This window comes from Formica exsecta, unplaced genomic scaffold (assembly GCF_003651465.1).
Source record: "Formica exsecta isolate Colony F162 unplaced genomic scaffold, ASM365146v1 scaffold20, whole genome shotgun sequence".
NCBI classification, from domain to species: Eukaryota; Metazoa; Arthropoda; class Insecta; order Hymenoptera; family Formicidae; genus Formica; species Formica exsecta.
This window is the reverse complement of record NW_021849298.1, coordinates 628,262-647,841: the sequence shown is the minus strand read 5'-3', so window position 1 is coordinate 647,841 and position 19,580 is coordinate 628,262. Positions and strand designations below refer to the sequence as shown.

Genomic DNA, 19,580 nt, shown 5'->3' with positions numbered 1-19,580 from the left:
TTATTATATAATTGCAAATTATTATAAAGATACTTTTCGTGTTAAACTATTATTATACGATAAAAATAAATATAATTCATGGTGCATGTGTTATTTTTAAAGACAGAGATGTACCCTTTAAAACGTAAAATTAGTAATTTAAATGATGACATAGTCATTGAATTATACGATATAACTCGAAATAATTAATTCACCTGGTTCGCCCAACAATCGCATGCGAAAATCAATGTAATTCTCTTTATCGTAAACTCTCTCAGCACGTTGACTGCGTACCCGAACTACACCTTCTCCCACAACATGGAAATGCAGTCCGGAAACACTACGATAACGTATCCCACATTATTAATTGGCGTTACGCACTCGATATGATTAGATTTAGCGTCATATCGCGGTAAAAAAAAATTTCTAACGCATTATTTTTTTACACGCATAAAAATAATTTCTTCAAACATTAATATAAATCTTCCTGATTTTTTTTTTAATGTTACTTACTAAGCCTCATCGTCCAGCTCTATGAGAACACGACCGGACAAGAAGTGTCCAGGGAAATACAGTAGATTCGTATTATCGAAAAGTATTAAGAACTTGCTGAGCTTCCTCGTCATCCTGCCGCGAGAAGAACACTTTTTCAGTTATATTTACAGAGACTGACGGTTCGTGCGGGCGTTTACGTCACCGCGGCTTCACGCTCACTGAATGCACATCAAGGTATGCGCAAGGAACAACCTTTTTCCATTCGCTATCTCATGATGCGAGGTGAGAATCACTGGCTTGCATCGCATCAGCACGTTCGTAGCATGTGGCACGCGTCTCTCCCTCTCGTTTCTTTCTTCTTTCTCTCTCTTTTTCTCTCTTTCACAAACTCTTTTGCGTGCTAGCAAGAATAGTGGTACCAGTTATGCCACGATGCACTTCATCATCGCATTTTTGTCCATTTGAAAATAGCGGCACATTCCGCACGGATTCTCCGTACTTTTCGCGATCGATAGATGATCGAACAAAGATTGATGAGCACCAACTCGCCCCGATACGAACCTCCTGGCTATCGCCCACCGCGAACCTTCCTGTCACCTTTTCGCAATGGTCCGCTCCTTGCCCATTCTTGGAGACGCGCTCACTTTCGCTCCCTACCTCCTGCCTGGCTACTTCTTTTCCACCTCCAATCCAGTCTGTGTTTCCGATTAGTCTCTCTCATCTGGTCTCACCTGGCTGATACTTTTTATGTTAGCCAATATTGTACATTTGCTGTTTTTGGCATTCCATGTTATTTGAATCGCGTTAAGGTTCCGTTTGTCGATAAAAACGAAGGACGCGATATTTAAGCGATGAGGCTTAGCAAGTGTAAAGCGATAACGAAAAAATAATTCGTTGAGAGCTATTATTTTGAATCAATCTGTAATGAATTTAGTCAGTAGCAGATATTCACATAAATATAAAATATATGCAATATTTATTGAATTAATAGATATTTGCTTGAAAAAAATAATTATTCTTAATAAATAATAATTTCTCAACAAATAATTATTTCTCTATTTATCTTATACTCGTAATTTTTTTTATTATACGTTATACGCAATATATATAAAGGCACAAAAAGGAAACTGAAAATCAAAATTATGTCAAATATAAAGTCCTCTTTCTCTTCATGCTGACAATCGTAATCTTTCTGTATAAATTGAAATATAATAAGAAATTTTCTGATTTATAGAATTGTAATCTTTTAGTTTTTTCTCTTTTTATTTATTTATATCTATTATAGAGAATTTTATCTATAATTATAATTATAGCTGATATCTCATCGTTAGATATTCATTTATAAAGAAAAAAAATATGAATCAAAGAAAACTCGTTTGCGAAATATTTTGCATATTATTATTATTTCCATATTGCGATTTGGAGCATGTGCATGTTTGACAACTAGAACAGTCCTGGCAACTGTCAAGCTTGATTCGCACCAACGTGAAAATGAAAAGAATCATCCACGTATGCAACGCCGTGTAGTGTGGTCGCAAGTTATCGATTCCTTTTTAGAAGTCAACGGTACACACGAAAACATATTTATGTATACGATATAATTTGTTATTTATTTTATTATCGATAAAAGTTATTAAAAATCTCGGTGTGAATCAAAATCTAATCATCATCATCTAATGACTTATATTGTGCGTCCAAGCCTCAAACTGCTTGCAATTTGAAACTCTCTGGCGATATGGACAACAAAGTAATTAATCAAAAGGAATATTTGAAGAAATACATGTCTATGGGCGATAAAGATGACAAAAAGAAAAAAAAGAAGAAGAAATCCAAAACGGGAACAAAAACGTAAGAATCATTATATCTTGCATCAGTAATGAATGGTATCCATTGAGGTTATGTTTAAGTTAGATTTATTTAGATTGGGTTATGTTGTGTAACTATCATGCATTTCTGTAATTTAAGGAGACAGAGGCAGATTTATGATTTTTAAATATGGCTACTTAGAAGAAGAACTACTTTCTTTATTTCTGTCATACTTTTTCGTTTAGATTTATGCACAAAATACATGTGCGTAGCAATTACACAGAATTAAATCAATCTTTCTTTTGAAACTGAGAACTTCCTAATTTTTCACATTGTACAACTGAAGCTTATAAGCTTTCTGGTATTTGAAAATTATTTTTTACTGGAATTTTTTGTTTGATAATACAATGGACATATATATCTTTGCAGAGTAAAAATTATAGATGATGACATAGACTTGAAGAACATGCGGCCTATTGAAGAAGGTGAATTCGATATCCTTTTAAATGGAGAAGACGCTCCTCAAATTGCTGGTATAATTGACGAACGTGGACCAGTTAATTTCACGGACAAAAGAAGATGGAAAATTATAACTGAGAATGAAGAAGGGGATTTAACTATTATTAATCGTACTATCAATAAGAACAAAATACTTCAAATGAATGAAACAGATGCCAATCAGAATAAGAATGATGATTCCAATTTGAATCCATCTAGATCTAGGCATTCTAACCATGCAGATATAAGTCCACATAGAAAATCTGAAAATAAATTTAAAGATAATGACTCAGATTTGAGTCCACCTAGATCTAAGCATTCTAGAAATAAGCATCTAGATATAAATCCACATACAAAATTTAAACATGGAGCTAAAGACAATAATTCAGACTTGAGTCCACCTAGGAAGTCTAAGAATAACGATTCTGACTTGAGTCCACCTAGACAATCTAGGAATAACGATAATGACTCGGATTTGAGTCCACCTAGATCTAGGCATTCTAAGAATAAGCATGCAAATTTAAATTCATATAGAAAATCTAAAGATAAATTTAAAGATAATGATTCAGATTTAAGTCCACCTAGATCTAAACATTCTAAAAATAAGCATGTGGATTTAAATCCACGTAGAAAATTTAAAGGTGAAGCTAAAGATAATGATTCAGATTTGAGTCCACCTAGGCAGTCTAAGAATAACTATTCTGACTTGAGTCCACCTAGACAATCTAGGAATAACGACAATGACTCGGATTTGAGTCCACCTAGACAATTTAGAAATTACGACTCAGATCTCGATCTACCTAGAAAAAGTACGAAACATTCGACTCACAGTATATCTGAACGAAGCTATAGGAGTTCACGTAACAGAGGCAGTGATTCAGATTTTAGTCCATCTAGAAAACGCAAGCACAATTTAAATACAGATTTGTATGAAAGCAGAAAAAATAAAAAAAGCAGAGATTCAAATTCAGATACATCACGACGCAAAGAACACCGATCTCGAAAAGAGGATTCGCCATATTCTAGTTCACGTAGAATCGACAGAGGACAGAATTATTATGATAAAAATTCATCCAGATTTAGCAGACAAGATATATCAAAGTAAATCGACGATAATTTTGTCGAAATAATACAATAGAATTCCGATAAAAATTACAATCAAATATTATATATACTTTGCCATTTTTCGAATATCTGTAGAAATGATTAACGTAATATTTTTTTGAACAGGTCAAGCAGAGTTAAGCGGAAGGAATATGAAGATCAAGATCGCAAATCTCGATCGCACTCGGATACAAGAGAGAAAAGAAAAAAATCGCGATGGGGCGAAGCAACGGACGATCCTGAAAGCGGACAGGCGGAAAATCTTTCGAAAGATCGTGAGAACCGGATGACAAAGACATTAGATGGAAAAGTAGCGGGATTTCAAGCTGCGAAAGCATTGCGAGAGGAAATTGAGAGCCATAAACAACGAGATGCGGAGCTGTTTAGCAAGGTAATGTTCTTTACAATAGAGAGTTATAAAAGCAATTAATTCATTCATAGAGATAATAAATGTCAAATTGTCTCAGTTAACTAACGAGGTCAGCGGAAAAGGACAAGCTACAATTGTGCGTGACAAACAAACGGGAAGAAAGCGCAATCTTGAAGAAGAAACAGCGAAAAACCTCGAACAACAAAGAAAGCAACAAGAGATGGATGAGAAGTACGCCAAATGGGGCAAAGGGTAAATGATTTTTTTGTTTTTATCGATTATTACATCTTAATATTTCCATCTTTCATCGGAAATATATCTTGTTTTAAAATTTTGTTACTAATTAATAAATATTGATAAATGCTCTCTGATCTTTCCATGATATATAATATGTAATAATTTACGTCTTCTTCTAGTCTGAAACAAATGGAGGATCGCGAGGAAAAATTAAAGGACGACTTATATGAGATGAATAAACCTTTAGCAAGGTATGCGGATGATGCGGATTTAGATAAACAATTGAGGGAACAAGAGAGAGAAGGTGATCCCATGTTGGAGTACATAAAACAAAAGCAGATAAAAGAGGGAAAAAGAAAGCCAGGTATTTAATTCGCGAATGTAATTCTGTTTTGATCTTTCGTATTATATATTTCAAGAAATCTATCACTTGATAATTTATCAATTTTAGAACCGCCACAATATCAAGGCTCGTACGCGCCAAATCGATTTCGTATTAAACCTGGTTATCGATGGGACGGTGTCGATAGAAGTAACGGATACGAAAAGAAGTGGTTCGAGACACAAAATGCAAAGGTAGCGCTGCAAGAAGAAGCCTACAAATGGAGTACATCAGATATGTGATTACATATAGTTATTATAATTATATATATTACTATGACAGGAATTTTCTATTTCCATTAATTGTTAATAAAGGAAGAAATTTTTTACAAACGTGTTCCGGTATATATATATATAATCCCTTACAGAAGGACGACCGCCATAGGGTGACACCGAGGCTTGCGCTTTAGCTCCTGCCGCCAAGCATGCCGCTCCGCGCCGGCCGAAACGTGGCTAGAAACGTGGCGATCGCTTCCGCGTGCGTTTCTCCACGCGTGTGAGAAACGGGGAATTTTCCGCGTCGCGAATATACATCCTGCGCGATATATATGTATAATACATAACGCGACTCTGTGGTACAAGTCGCTTGGTCGCTACGCGAGCAAGGGCAGGGTCGTAAGCGAGCGACGCCAGTACCGTTCGCGACGTCGAGGACAGAATTTCTCGTCTGCGTGCTCGTGATGTTTGACTTTCGATAAGTCACGATCCGGCCGGTTGAATCCTTTCTCGAAGAGGCGAAGACATTACAGGACGTCAACGGACAACGTCGTCGCGTGATAACGAGACGCGTGAGAGAGCATCGGATTACCTTCGAGTGTGAAGGATTGTCTAGCAGGTGCCGGCGCCACGCGACCCGTGTCAGTAACCCCCGAATAAAACGGAAGATTAAGGGGTGGGAAAAACAGGAGAAACGTGCTGACGAAACATATACATACGCGCATACATAGATAAAAGGAGACAAAGAGAGAGAGAGATAAGGAAAGAAGGAGAAAGAAAAAGCGCAAGGTAGTTTTGAATAAAAATCATTGAATCTTATTTAATTAATTAAAGATCCAGAGAATATATTCTTAAGTGTGCTTGAAAGAAATTATAGCGAACTGTGACTAAAAGGAAGGCTCTATCTCTATTTCATTACTAAAAAAATAAAGGCCATAATTTAAAAGTATATTTAAAGCATATATATAATACGATTTTTATATAAAATTTTGGGGCGTTAAGAGATTAAAACGGGTGAGAAAGAGGAAAGGCTGAAGGGTGGAACAGACAAGGAAAGAAATAAAAAAAGAAGAATGATGACAAGATAAAAAAAAGCCAAAGGGGTGCGAAGAAAATTTATATCTTTAGTCAGCCTCCTGAAAAAGAAGAACGCAACTACGGTATATCGCCATTATTGAGATTAATTGCTCTATTAAGAAAAGTGGTAATTTGATACGATTTTTATTTCACGCAATATGTTAACGAGGGAACTGCAATAATACGGGTGCCTCTCAACAACGTGATTTAGTCAGATATAAGGAAAGCTTAGAAAAGAACAGACGAGGAGAAACATGGGGTGCAACACTAGCAAGGAGAGCGTTCAGCCGGCGGTGGAAGAGGGAAAAGAAGGCGATTCGGTCAAGAACGGGGGTGAGCGCGATCATCCCTTTTAATTTATTAATTATACAAATAGTATCGGCGAGATTATTATTCAAACTTACATGTGCCATGCAATAAACGCAATTTTCTTTTGTGCACATTTCTGTTATTGTAATTTGCATGACGTTAATATCTTTGATGATGATTACATTATTGTCTGATGCTTTTTATCGCTCTGTTTTGTAGCATAATGAGTTTTAATTTCTATAGATTGCGACTACACACACCGCGGAACTTTGACGTAGTTTATCTTGACAATGACAGAGTCTGCTTTGTTTCACGAGTGATAAATGTACCTCTGTTCAATACATACACATACATTTCGTTAGATCTGTCGAGCTGATTGCGTGCACGCTTCAGTAATATCAACGTAATCAGTAGGGTCGGAGGGACAAACGACTGTTTTCTGCGTAATGAATGCATTCAGTGTGTGCGCAGTTATGGATTATAGAAATTTTTAGCATTTTCAACTAAAATTTTATTTTCCATATTTTCTATAAGATTTATATCAGAGAATCTTGATAATCTTGATCATTCTCCCAATGGAAAATTTTAGATTATTAAATATCGTTAGAGATCGATAGGAAGATTTGTCGACCGAAATTAAGCAGAAACTTTTAAAATATATTTTATTTTCTTTAAGTATATAATATCAATAAAATATTCTTTTAGTTTAATTGAATATATAAATGAATGTTTGTTGAATTTGGTATAAATATTTAAAAAAGTGAATTCGAATTTTTAAGTCTAAATATTTCATTTATATATACTCGCACCAAAATTAAATATATGAATAATAAATTTAAAACACGCTTTCTCGTATAATGAAAAGACAAAATTAATATTAATATAATGCTTATTAAAATGTCATTCAATTTTCTTCTTGTCTTACGATTTCTCGTACGATATATTTTGAATTATAAAATAGATTAATAAAAACAATAAACATTGCTGAATCTTGGCAAACGAAAAATGGGTCGCTTGTGGAATGCGATGGGAATATATCGAAAAACCAATAAAAGTACTGATCGCGTGATGTATGTCAAGGTTCAACCCTTCGCTTTCTATATTTACGAAAGTTTCCTTTTACAATCGAAAAATGTAAGGAAATAATGGATACCCGATTAAAGAAATTAAATGATAGAATTAATAGGAAAAGAGAAAGAGAATAAAGAACAACTCTATCATTTACTAATAAAATTTATGCAGAACTGTTTGGAACAGATCGCTTCTCGTCGGCATTTAAATCATTACACAATATTTATCTGTCAAGTAATGGTATATAGTAATTGAGTTTGAAAAATAATAATTGATTATATTACAATATACGGAGAGAAAAACGTGTATTATGATGATAATAAAGAACAAAGGAATGGAATTTGTGAATATTAATTTATTTATCGCATGATCGAGAAGTTTCTTCGAAAGAATCTCTGATTGAAATTATGTTCTTATTTTTCTGAGAAAGTGGCAATATTTTTTACCCATGAATTTTGCGTACTATATTTCACAGTATATTAATTAATAACTAATAATTAAGGAGATTAGCTTATCATAAGTTGATACAATCGTGTAGGTTTAATTATTTAATTTAAACACATTCTGCTTTACTGGCTGCAGTAACAAGTTATGCAGCAACGTAATTTGTGCTTTTCGAGCAAAATCAATTATTCGGAGCTTGGACAATTTTCTGCATGCGAGATATCGGGTTTCATCAATACCGACGCACAGATATATTCTATATGTGTAGCTCTACGATCGAAGATAGAAATGTTACCGTAGAATGATGGATGACTACATCAATACAAATAAAAGTCTCGCAAAGAAATATGCTAATCGACTGTAAAGATACTGTAGTTTCGAGTCACGTTCTTACGGATGAGTGTATATTTATGTGAAATATTCGAAATACCAGAAGAATTTCTTGAATCTTCAAATGCAAAATTCCAATAAGTTGAAGATGTTTTTCTGCGCGATTGATAGATCAAAAAGCTAATTTAATTATAACAATATATATAACACATTTGACCTAGTTTCGCTGTATATAATTGCAGATCGTTATAATTTCCGGTTTGAAAATGGCGCGATCGGTTTCTTGTTAAAAAGAATATTTCACGATAAATGAAATGTGATAATAGAAGATTATAAAAAAAATAGAAGTTGGTAATATGTAAATGATACTGTCTTTGTATTTCTCTCGTTAACACGAGTTGAATATAAATGAAACCTCGTGCTGCCGTTGTATTTTCAGTATTTATGACTAGAGTGCATAATAATAATGAGCAGCTAATGAGCCAGATAAATAGCTTATATATATAATGTAAACCCACGTGATGTAATATTAGTATGTTCATTATTTATTAACACTTTTTTAATAGAGATTGTAAATTGTATACATAAGCTTTTTCTTTAATCCTCTTTGGAACCATCGCTTGGGCTTCTTAGCGATTTAAATGCTGTGACGATGCTACTGCTGACGAGCTTAAAGTGGTATACATTTCTTGTGATGCTTTTTGAAAAGGATAACATAAAAAGAAAGAGAGAGAGAATAACGTTTCTTCAAAAAGATAAAACATCACCACACATGTACGATTTTTTTATCTTCGCATTGTGCAATAATGCGATAATTTTCAAACATTTGTGAATTAGGAGAATAAAAAAAACAATGTTTTATGATATAAAATCAGTAATATAGTAAGAGAAGAACCAAGGAAAGAACTTGAGCGCAATAAGCGCATAATTAACTATAGCATAATTATAAGTATTTTGTGTGTGTGAAAAGTATATAAAAATAAAACAATCTTCTCAATAGTTGAAAACAAAAAAAAAAAAGGAAAAAGAAAATCAATATCTTTCTTGAGTCAGGAGAGTCTAAAGTGGACCAAGATACATCAACAATTTGAATCCACAGACACGATTTATTGCCTCGTGAGTCAATATAATTCGAAGATAAGTCATCGAATCGCGAATCAGTGCGTTCTCGGGCGGATTAAAGTTAGAAGCGAGTAAATAAAGCGGCAAATAAAAAGTTTGGAGCACAGAGGGTTGAACGACACCTGCGACGGCCCTGCTCCGCGGTGTGTCTCGTCGCGAGGCGAGAATCGAGAGGGCCGCGACTGCGAACGAGCGGCGCGGCAGCGGCAGGGCCGTGATCGGCCGCTATTATAAACGGGGTCGCCGGGAACCCGGGAACAGTCAGTCGCACGTCAGATCGAGCCGCGCGTGGATGTGCAGGTGAGAAAATCCGAGAGCGAGGAAGCGGCGACGCGACTCCGATACGCAGGTGAGTCGCGGCGCGAGTGCGACCCGAAAGCCGCCTCGCGATTCAACGGCGATTCCTCCTCGCGTGCATGCACATCGTCGGAGAAAAAGCGGGTTAAAAGAGGCGGCGGGGCCGGCCGGGGGATCAAGTGATATTGTCCCGCGGCACGCGAATCGCATTCGTCGCGCACCGTTAATATCGCGTATCGAGCGCGCAAAAGCCGAATGATGATATGATCGACGAGGCGATTGTTAGGTGCGGACGCGCGAGCCTCTTCTTTACTTCTTGCCTGCACATCCGTGGATGCGTATCGAACGCCAACCATGACCGTTCGGCCAAGTAAAAAGAGATCGTTATCGTTAGCGATAAGCGGGAGGTAGTAGTTGCACGCTCGAAAGCCCTAAATCGATTTCAGATCAGCTGTTTGATATCGACAGCTATTTTTTGCACGGTCTCACGCACCGTAAACCAATAAATGCACAAAATGAATTCTCGCGCACGTCCGCGAATAAGTATTGTCTCGATCAAAGAGAGTAAATCCTCAGATTTGTAAATCTCCTTTCGTCAAATATTTGGTTTCGATTTATCGTCATTGCGCTTGTTTAAAAATGATCGATTGAACATTTTGCACATAATTATTACAAACCGCGAAATATTCCGACAAAAAAATCTTTTGAGACTGATTGATATTACTCTATCAATTAATTATCAGTTAGTCCGCAACCTAAAATTGGAACAGACTTTTTATTTCTTAATTAGAAAATGACATTTCATAGTCGCAAGATATTAATAGAGGAATCGCTAAAGTTTATCATTTAAAAAATTAGTCTCAGAGATTTCTTAATCAATAAAAATTTTTTCACGATGAAAATCGATGTAATACATTTTTTTTTTTTACAAAGGAGAACAAAACAATTCACAATACAATCAAATCTGTCTATAGTTTTAGTAATAAAATGAAATTTACATCTATTTGACGTTACGAGGTTTCATCAAGGTAACGATGTTTCTCTAATGGGAAATTTGATTTCCTTGAGGGTAGTTCTAGTAACAAGGTCTGGGTGGATCGATGATAAAACATCCTTGCGTGATATCAGAAAAAGAAATAAGAACGTCAAGCATTCAAGATACTTTGTTGTCGTAAAAAACATTGAAACGAGCACGTGAAGGATACTCGAGAAAAGGAGATTACGATGTAAATAGGGGCTAGCTCCTAGATAAGCACATTTTTAGCTTTTAACTGAAATTTTATACCCGCTATATATGCACGCGTATAAAACGTCCACGATCTTATCATCTTTCTCTCTCTCTCTCTCTTCGTATACATTTTACTTTCTTCCCGAGCTTTACAGCGTACATAAACATAAACGTCGATAAAATTACCGGGGACTTGCATGGTCGATCCGTCCGTTTTGCACAATGTGATAAAACAGTCCGAGAGAAGCGCATAGCTGTGGAAGAATTCATTGCTGTCGTCGTGAAAATGTCAGTGTCTTCCTTGAAGTCCCACTTTGTCGAGTGGTAACCTAGGGAAACCGTGTCGCGCAAAAGCGCTCAATAGTTGAAGTGTTCTCTACATTTCTAAAAGAAAATTCAGTTTCCGATAATGTCACACTTAATCCTCGCACCTCACACACTTTGCATTTGCATTTATCTGAGCTCAAAGAATTTTAATCGACATTTGTAAAAGAAAATTCAGTTTCCGATAATGTCACACTTAATCCTCGCACCTCACACACTTTGCATTTATCTGAGCTCAAAGAATTTTAATCGGTTAATCATATAACAATATGTATTTAAGAAACAAATCAACAAATCTCAATCAAATCAGTCGAAGACACATATATCCTTTTTCTCAAGGATCAGAGAGATACCGGTGATTGAGTTAGACCATTAAGAAGACTTAATGGAACCTGGAAGACCTTGATGTCAGATGCGAGGATTAATCATTGTTACAATTGTTCTTTCGCCGGAAGAAATGAGAGACATTATAGCAATTATTTTCTGTGATTTCCAAGAAAAAGTCATATCGCGTGAAATAATAGCATGAAAACACGATAGAGTTTTAATCGGAACGTTATCAATATACATGCATCGATTAATCATTGCGGGAACACGAAGATTTAATTTAATCGGGAAAGATCAAAAAGAATCGATCGGCATTCGCCGCACCATCTCCCATCAGGGCGTGAAATATTAAAAATGTATATTGGGCATCGTGTGTAATCTCGAACGTGCAGCGCGAAAATAGAAACGCTAATCGATACTTGTCGCTCTCTGGACGTGTCTGTGGAAGGTGAAATGTTCGGAATAAATGTAGGTGAACTGTGGCTAACACGGCGGCCATTTCTAATATACGGGATGTAGCCGCGCCCTTTCTCCAGTCGGTTACGGATTTTCTGATCAATTTAGGGTTTCTTTCTACTTGGGAAAAATTTATGCAAACTGATAATTATAGGATTGCATCTCTTGTAGCAAATATAATTTATGTATTATATTTCATTATATAATTAATGATTGTCTAAATTCTGATCATTTCTCGAAAAGCTTCTAGCGATATCGCACATAATATCTCTAATATCGCGTATAATATCTCGAAACCGCGTTTAATTTAAAATTAAATTAAAATTAAAATTATTTTAATTACTTCTCTTTGAAGATATTTCAAAGGCGACGGAAGACACTGCAACGAAAACCGAGTCCTCGGACAAGGAGAAAGAAAACGACGCAGAGGGAGAAAAAGAGAAGGAGGCGGCAGCAGCCACGAAAATACAAGCAGCTTTCCGTGGACACCACGCTAGGAAAAGTTTAAGAGTATCGGAAACAGCGTCGGAGCGGACGAGGACCGACGAAGCACCTTCGGAACCTGAAAAGGAACCTACGAAGGAACAGCTGGAGGAGGAATTCTCTCCCGACGACAAGGGTAAGCGAATATACATGATTTGAAATGGATTCGAAGCTCGGAGAGAGATCACGCATCTCGAAACGGTCTTCCACTCCATAGAGCTCTGTCACGCGGCGAAGAAGATACAAGCGACTTTCCGGGGCCACATGTCGAGAAAGGAGCAGGCTACAGCTGCCGCCAAATCGGCGATAAACATGGTCGAGAGCGCGACCGCCAAGATAGAAGAAAAGGTAAGTCAATCTCGTTAAATATACCTATAGGCTCGCTAACTATTGATCAAAGAATAGTTAGAAAAGTTAGATAAAAGCGAAGTTGCTTTATCCAATATCCGCCTCCCTTCGACCTTCCGTGGAAGATTTAAACACGAGCTGCTATTAACTGTCCGCAGAATTTCTCCTCTGAGCTAATATTATAAACTGTCAAGAAAATTTTACATCCGTCTCATTGTGCATTTTCCGTTATATCGTCATTCATATGGAACAAACTTTTGCTTTCCATTGAGTCATTTAATACAGAAGTTTACTTTAACGAAATATGTTCGATGTTTAAAGTTTTATATATGTATACCATATAACAATTAAAAAGAGTTTAAATGGAAAGATTCTTTCTCGATTTTCTTAACAATTTTGCACAATGCAAATTAATTAATCTCGCTTAACGATGATTAATTTTCTGAGAGAAGGCTTTATTAGACATACACATTATCAGTTCGTCAAGAAAGATTAAAGACTGGTAAAGCGGAGCGCAATTAATTATGACGAAAGAATAAGAGACGCTTATTTAAAAAAATCAATTTTTGTTGATGGATTGTTTTAATAATAAATCAAATTTATAATTTCCCGCACACATACAAAATGTGTATAAGAAATAATATGAATGAATATTCTAATACTAATTAGTAAATTAATTACAAATTCATGTTTTTCAGAAATTATCTTTCTGGAAAATGCATTACGGTCATACTACGTTTACGTTATCCATTGTGCATTATATTTAAAAAAAAAAAATAAATATATAACTAAGCTCCTATAATCAAAGCAATTTTTTTCTTCATCTGATACGACAACATTGATTCGATCGATGGAGCAGTAATGACAGGTTTTGATGCGCAAGGTCGTCATGATCGATCATTTCTGTGCCGAGGTTCGTGAGATAAAGCTATTGTTAGACTCTTTGACGTTATGTTGATCCATGCCCGGCAAGTAATCGACAGCTGCCTCCCAAGCTGAAGATGATCGTCTGGGTATTGAAGCGCTACTAAAGCTCATCCCGAGATCAGTAGACCGGTATGGTCTACAAAGTTTAAGTTACTTTCGTGCCGTGTCGATTAATTATGTACGGGATAATTGACGCACAGCAGGATTCCGCGCAATCTAAGTCTCATCGACGATACGTAAGAAGAGTAACCTCTTTAAACATGAGACACCCTGTACACGGACAGAGTTCAATTCGAGAAAGATGTATTCGAGGATGAAAAGACTTTAGGACGGCGACGCGAATCAAGGGACGATTACAATGCTCACACGCTTCACATTCTTTTTCTCAAACTTTGCTCCAGATGCATGACGCGGTACAGGAATTAGAGGGGATCGACTTGGCCGATCCGGACTTGCACAAGGCAGCGACTAAGATCCAAGCGAGTTTCCGCGGTCACAAGGTCCGCCAGGAGGTCAACATTCATACTACTGCCGACGAAACTCAAAAATAAGACGCTTACTCGCAGAGGGATGCCGGGAGATAGATTACTACTTATTACAGCCAGTGCCATTCTTAATAGATTGAACGCCATCCCCTATTTCTTATACTTATACCTCATAATGTAGCATTCGTGAATTATAGTAAGTTATGCGCGTAAATATACGAAGCATTCCAGAAAAGATGAACAACGGATAGTCGAACAATTTTGATTATATTAGTTCACTTCGGACCACAAATTGTAAACAACGATACCGTTTATCTTACGTTAACAATTAATCCAGCCTTCTCGCCCGGGACCAGTGTGATTTAAGCGCTTTCTACTTTGACTAGAATGAGGATTTTAATGAGATATATACACAGGTTGAAACACTCGAATGGGGGAACATCTAGATATCTCTATCGTTTATGGATATATAAAAAAAGTTGGTCTGGAAAAAAGTTGCATTGTGTAAAGAGAGAGTATAATGGTAAATAAAAATAAAAAAAAATTGTTCCTTGAGCCGATTGCTATAAATCGATTTTGAATACATCTCACAGACAACATTCACTCTACATTATTATTCTTGAACTATTCTTATACTATCGATTTATACTTACATTTTTTATGAGTTATATCTGTCACATATATGAACAAAGTGCCAGACAGATATTTTAAAACACTTTTCTAAGTATGGTAATATAATATACATTGGATAAAACACCATAATTGAGGAAAAGAGTAAAAGGATGTATAAAGAAAGAAGAAAGGACAGATAGTTCCTTAGACGACATATAATATTCGATATAAATTGTGATTTACAAGAACAGAGCGACAAATACGCAAAATCCTCATATCTGGTAGGTATATTAAATGGAACTCGATAAAAAAAAAAAGCGATAGAGTATAACTTTGACGTCCTGCGCACGACAAACGGGGCATACATTAAGATGCACCAATATCAATATGCATGTTAACTTTTATAAGTTCCTGTATTTATGTAAAATAAACGGTATGGTTGTAGTGTTTCCAATTTTAAAGTTATTAACTATGAAAGTGGTTTTCGAATACTCCTTATTACGAATGTTTAAAGCACGATTTTGCTTTTTTTTTTTAATATTCCTAATTTATTGAATATCGTTAAAACGGAATGTGATAACTAAAGTATATTTCTTGACTGCACTTTTTACATTTTCCTACAATTTCTAAATTGTGATTTACAAGAACAGAGCGACAAATACGCAAAATCCTCATATCTGGTAGGTATATTAAATGGAACTCGATAAAAAAAAAGCGATAGAGTATAACTTTGACGTCCTGCGTACGACAAACGGGGCATACATTAAGATGCACCAATATCAATATGCATGTTAACTTTTATAAGTTCCTGTATTTATGTAAAATAAACGGTATGGTTGTAGTGTTTCCAATTTTAAAGTTATTAACTATGAAAGTGGTTTTCGAATACTCCTTATTACGAATGTTTAAAGCACGATTTTGCTTTTTTTTTTAATATTCCTAATTTATTGAATATCGTTAAAACGGAATGTGATAACTAAAGTATATTTCTTGACTGCACTTTTTACATTTTCCTACAATTTCTCCTTTTCTCTCTCTCTCTCTCTCTCTCTCTCTCTCTCTCTCTCTCTCTCTCTCTCTCTCTCTCTCTCTCTCCCTTCGAAAAATCCAATGTATACTTGTTTTATTTTAAACGTGGAAAGTGTAAAAATGTGTATGCTTCTCCTTGAGAGCTTGGAAAGAAAGCATATTGACCTAAAAGCGAGCTGGAATCTTGATCATCATAATATTACTATTCAACTTGATTTTAGACGAACTATAAATTTAGAAAAAAATCTTTCCCATATACTGGATATAAAAAAGGACTAAGAAACAATTCCAAACTTTTAATATAATTTTGCAAACATTGAATAAAAAAAATTTATTATATTTTACCTTATTAATGCAGTAGAACCTCTAACGGAGAATAATGACATATTTGAACTTTAAAGTAAAATTTACATCATCATAGATATATGAATCTGTGGAATTTTTCTTATTAAAATTCCTTAATATGTTTCGTCTCAATTATATGGTTTTTTTCAGATGCTTCTTGTGTGTCAATGTTTTGAAGGCATTTAAAAGAATATGCTTAAAAAAAAATTTATCGGCCTATTGTCAATAATGGAGCAATTAAATCAACTATTAAATCGAAATTCTACTGCATCGAGTAAAAGCGTGTATGTAATATACAGAATTAACTGCTTGAAAGGAACTGAACAAATCCGTCAAAATAACGAGTCCGTTCTTTCCAATAATAATCTCTCTGAGTGTGTGTTTACTTGCTCAAAATCTTCACATACCAAAGTTAAAATTCCATTTTTTTACAATCACTTATTACATCTTTCTTTTAACATTTAGTTTAGCTTATTTTTCCTGAATAACGACAGATGCCTCTTCAACTTGGTTGTCATCTAGTCCATTTTTTTATATATAAATTAGCATCTTTGTATCAATATCTTGAAATGAGAATTTATTTTACCAGGCCTAAAGAAACTAACTCTTGTGTACACTATCGATCATTTCTCGTGTATGATCGTAGCAACACAACGAGCGATCAGTAAGCGATTCAAGATGCATAATGCGAAGCAGCGAACGAGAACAATTTTGCAACTCAACTACTCAAATAATTGTTTACTCTTCAATGCCAGCTTTATTCGTCCATAAAAAGCAGGGTACTGCGAATTTATTATTTTAACTTTCTCACACGTTCGTCCACGCGTTTTTCTACAAAGCGAATATTATTTCTATCTTCTATACTCTTGTAATTTATACCGATATTTATATCAATTTGCTAAAGACAAATTAAATAACATTACGCGACATTTCGATATTACACATTTAACGTTGGTTATGAGCAATAATCGCACGTATTTTATTGTAATAAAATTTTTGCGGTTTAAAATTATTATACAAGTTAACGTGGCAATATAATGCAAACGGCCATTCTTCCTCTCAAATATAACATGTTCTTATTGTGTGCGCAATATTCGCAATTGATATTGATTGCAATGATACGTGCAACTATTGTTCAAACAGATATAGTCAAACAGCATTTTTCCATTCCCATTTTATCCAATTATTTTATTTCTGATTTTTTAATTTTCTCTCTTCCTACATTCTATATCTCTAGCTCTAAGATCGTATTTCAAATTTCCAGTAGTAGTGTTCCCAAAATTTCCAGGGAAAATTACAAAATTTCGGATTTCATAATTATATATCCATACAGCATTGTTGCTGCAATATTGCTGCAATGTTCTGTGCTGTATCGGTATCCACGATTTTTGCTTATCGTTTTCTAATTAGTAATTTATGAACAAATATTGTATTGGGTCGATTATGTATTATTCATAGATTATCTACGATTGTCGCTTGTAGAAAATTAAAGCAAAGCTTTGAGAGAGAAGATATCGTCGAAAATGACCTATCATCGAGTAACGTTATCTAGTTTATGTCGGAGTGAATATTGTGGATAAAGAATACTTGTTGTATCGAATTATAATATAGAATGCGGAACGTTGCGACGAATAATAGTCATTCTTGTCGATACGTTACTTTATCACGTATAAATAGTTTAGCGGTGCACAAGACAAGTTGTGGTAAAATATATTGTAAGAATGTAATAAAACGACTGTACTGCTCATACGAGCAGTACATTACATGTAATCCATTTGTTTAAAATACATACCTTACTAAATGTATGGACTAACCTTTTAATATCATCTGCAGACTCATTAATTACGTTTGATCCGTTACAATAACGAGCATATATGCGATAATGCATATATACGATAATATAATATTGCAAAATATAGTAAACAAAAATGAAATATATATAATTAATTTTTTTTTTTATTTGAGTAATAATGTAACAATTAATATTTCTATATCATGTTATATGGACAGATAATTAAATTATATGTCAATATGTATTTGAAAAATATTGCTCGAGTTCTTTGATAAAAGCAATAAAAAGTAATCCATTTCTAAGAATTACTGTTTAATATAACTCTGTCAAAGTAAGCTCCTCACATTGAATCGATAGGATACATTAAATAATTAAATATTCTCTCGAAATAAAAAAGAATCCGTGCGTGTAATCTTTGTTATCTGCTGCGCATTTAAAGGTAAACTGTGATTGGTATTCAGTTAACATTCATACAGTCAGATGTCACTCTACAGTTATATCTTTCCTGTCACTCTCTTTGTTTACACATGCTCCATTTGGAATGGTTTATAAAAGTTGAAACTTGTGTTCAGTGCGTTCATTCATCTCTCATAGTATACACATAATCTTATAGTATATACAATAATTATTAATATAATTTGTATATTTTTTCCTATATTCATTGCATACACCAATCATATTAATCAATGGGCAAGACATATTATTGCGACTATTGCGACAGATCTTTCAAGGACGATGTGGAAGCTCGTAAAAAGCATCTGTCCAGTTTGCAGCACGCAAAAAATCGAGCGAATCATTATAGCGTATTTAAAGGTAAGTTTTTTTTTTTTTTTTAAATAATGTTTTTTTATGAAATATGTTAAATATCGTACATAACCTCACTTATACGTAATCTCTCGCAATTGATAATGAACTACTACTGTTGTATTTTTAGATCCAGAAACAATATTAAAAGAAGAACACGCAAAGACTCCATGCAAACGTTATATGACTGTTGGAGATTGCGCTTTTGGTTTGGGTTGTCGATATTCACATTACACGCCACATATGATATGGGAACTTCAACAGCTCGGTAATCATTTTATCAATTATCTCACCATTAAATTTGCATAAAATGCAAATTGCGTTAATCTTCAATAATTAAAATTTTATTTTCAGTTGCAATGAAAAATTTCAAAAGTTTGACAGTTCAACCTAAAGGCGGCTGGCCAAATTCAGAGGATATTATTAAAGGGTATTTTGAAAACGTGCTGGATTTGAGCGGTACCGAGGAGCTTAATTATCCAGTATGGAGTATACCACCAAGATTAGCGAATTATCCTTATTTACCGCCATCCTTGCAACCCGTTACGTTAGAAAATTTGATTGACTGCAATTTTAGCAAATGGGGTTAAAAAGCCCACTCTGTACACTAGACATATTTTTAAAAATAAAATAAGCACGTATTCGCAATCCTGTTTAATTCTTTAAAATTATACGTCTCAGACA

The 19,580-nt window shown here is 34.8% G+C and overlaps 4 protein-coding genes across 4 annotated transcripts in view; 3 read left to right on the top strand and 1 right to left on the bottom strand.

The window, feature by feature from the left end:
• LOC115234545 (arrestin domain-containing protein 2) overlaps positions 1-1,319 on the bottom strand; it is a 3,978-nt gene extending 2,659 nt beyond the window's left edge. Inside the window, exons 1-2 of the mRNA XM_029805707.1 lie at positions 493-1,319; positions 195-319 (exon numbers count right to left, since the gene is read on the bottom strand). Of these exons, the coding sequence (XP_029661567.1) occupies positions 195-319; positions 493-605 (238 nt within the window). The 5' untranslated portion in view covers positions 606-1,319. The remainder of the gene's footprint in view (positions 1-194; positions 320-492) is intronic.
• Positions 1,320-1,964: 645 nt separating this feature from the next.
• LOC115234560 (BUD13 homolog) lies at positions 1,965-5,199 on the top strand. Its single transcript, XM_029805730.1, has 6 exons — positions 1,965-2,322; positions 2,710-3,879; positions 4,009-4,273; positions 4,350-4,504; positions 4,669-4,853; positions 4,941-5,199. The coding sequence occupies exons 1-6, from the start codon at positions 2,210-2,212 to the stop codon at positions 5,111-5,113; spliced, it is 2,061 nt and encodes a 686-aa protein (XP_029661590.1). The 5' UTR covers positions 1,965-2,209; the 3' UTR covers positions 5,114-5,199.
• Positions 5,200-5,256: 57 nt separating this feature from the next.
• Positions 5,257-15,375, top strand: LOC115234535 (neuromodulin). The gene is made up of 5 exons (XM_029805694.1): positions 5,257-5,875; positions 6,089-6,496; positions 12,427-12,690; positions 12,772-12,902; positions 14,231-15,375. The coding sequence occupies exons 2-5, from the start codon at positions 6,418-6,420 to the stop codon at positions 14,378-14,380; spliced, it is 624 nt and encodes a 207-aa protein (XP_029661554.1). The 5' UTR covers positions 5,257-5,875; positions 6,089-6,417; the 3' UTR covers positions 14,381-15,375.
• A 3,193-nt stretch (positions 15,376-18,568) lies between these two features.
• On the top strand, positions 18,569-19,539 carry LOC115234589 (zinc finger matrin-type protein 5). Its single transcript, XM_029805772.1, has 3 exons — positions 18,569-18,905; positions 19,027-19,164; positions 19,251-19,539. The coding sequence occupies exons 1-3, from the start codon at positions 18,779-18,781 to the stop codon at positions 19,484-19,486; spliced, it is 501 nt and encodes a 166-aa protein (XP_029661632.1). The 5' UTR covers positions 18,569-18,778; the 3' UTR covers positions 19,487-19,539.
• Positions 19,540-19,580: the final 41 nt, after the last annotated feature.

Coding starts and splice junctions, on each gene's coding strand:
- LOC115234560 (XM_029805730.1), top strand. CDS start 2,210: ATGGACAACAAAGTAATTAATCAAAAGGAATATTTGAAGAAATACATG. Junction 3,880..4,008: donor AGCAGACAAGATATATCAAA/GTAAATCGACGA, acceptor TTTTTTGAACAG/GTCAAGCAGAGTTAAGCGGA. Junction 4,274..4,349: donor ATGCGGAGCTGTTTAGCAAG/GTAATGTTCTTT, acceptor AAATTGTCTCAG/TTAACTAACGAGGTCAGCGG.
- LOC115234535 (XM_029805694.1), top strand. CDS start 6,418: ATGGGGTGCAACACTAGCAAGGAGAGCGTTCAGCCGGCGGTGGAAGAG. Junction 6,497..12,426: donor CGATTCGGTCAAGAACGGGG/GTGAGCGCGATC, acceptor TTCTCTTTGAAG/ATATTTCAAAGGCGACGGAA. Junction 12,903..14,230: donor CCGCCAAGATAGAAGAAAAG/GTAAGTCAATCT, acceptor ACTTTGCTCCAG/ATGCATGACGCGGTACAGGA.
- LOC115234589 (XM_029805772.1), top strand. CDS start 18,779: ATGGGCAAGACATATTATTGCGACTATTGCGACAGATCTTTCAAGGAC. Junction 18,906..19,026: donor TCATTATAGCGTATTTAAAG/GTAAGTTTTTTT, acceptor TTGTATTTTTAG/ATCCAGAAACAATATTAAAA. Junction 19,165..19,250: donor ATGGGAACTTCAACAGCTCG/GTAATCATTTTA, acceptor TTTTATTTTCAG/TTGCAATGAAAAATTTCAAA.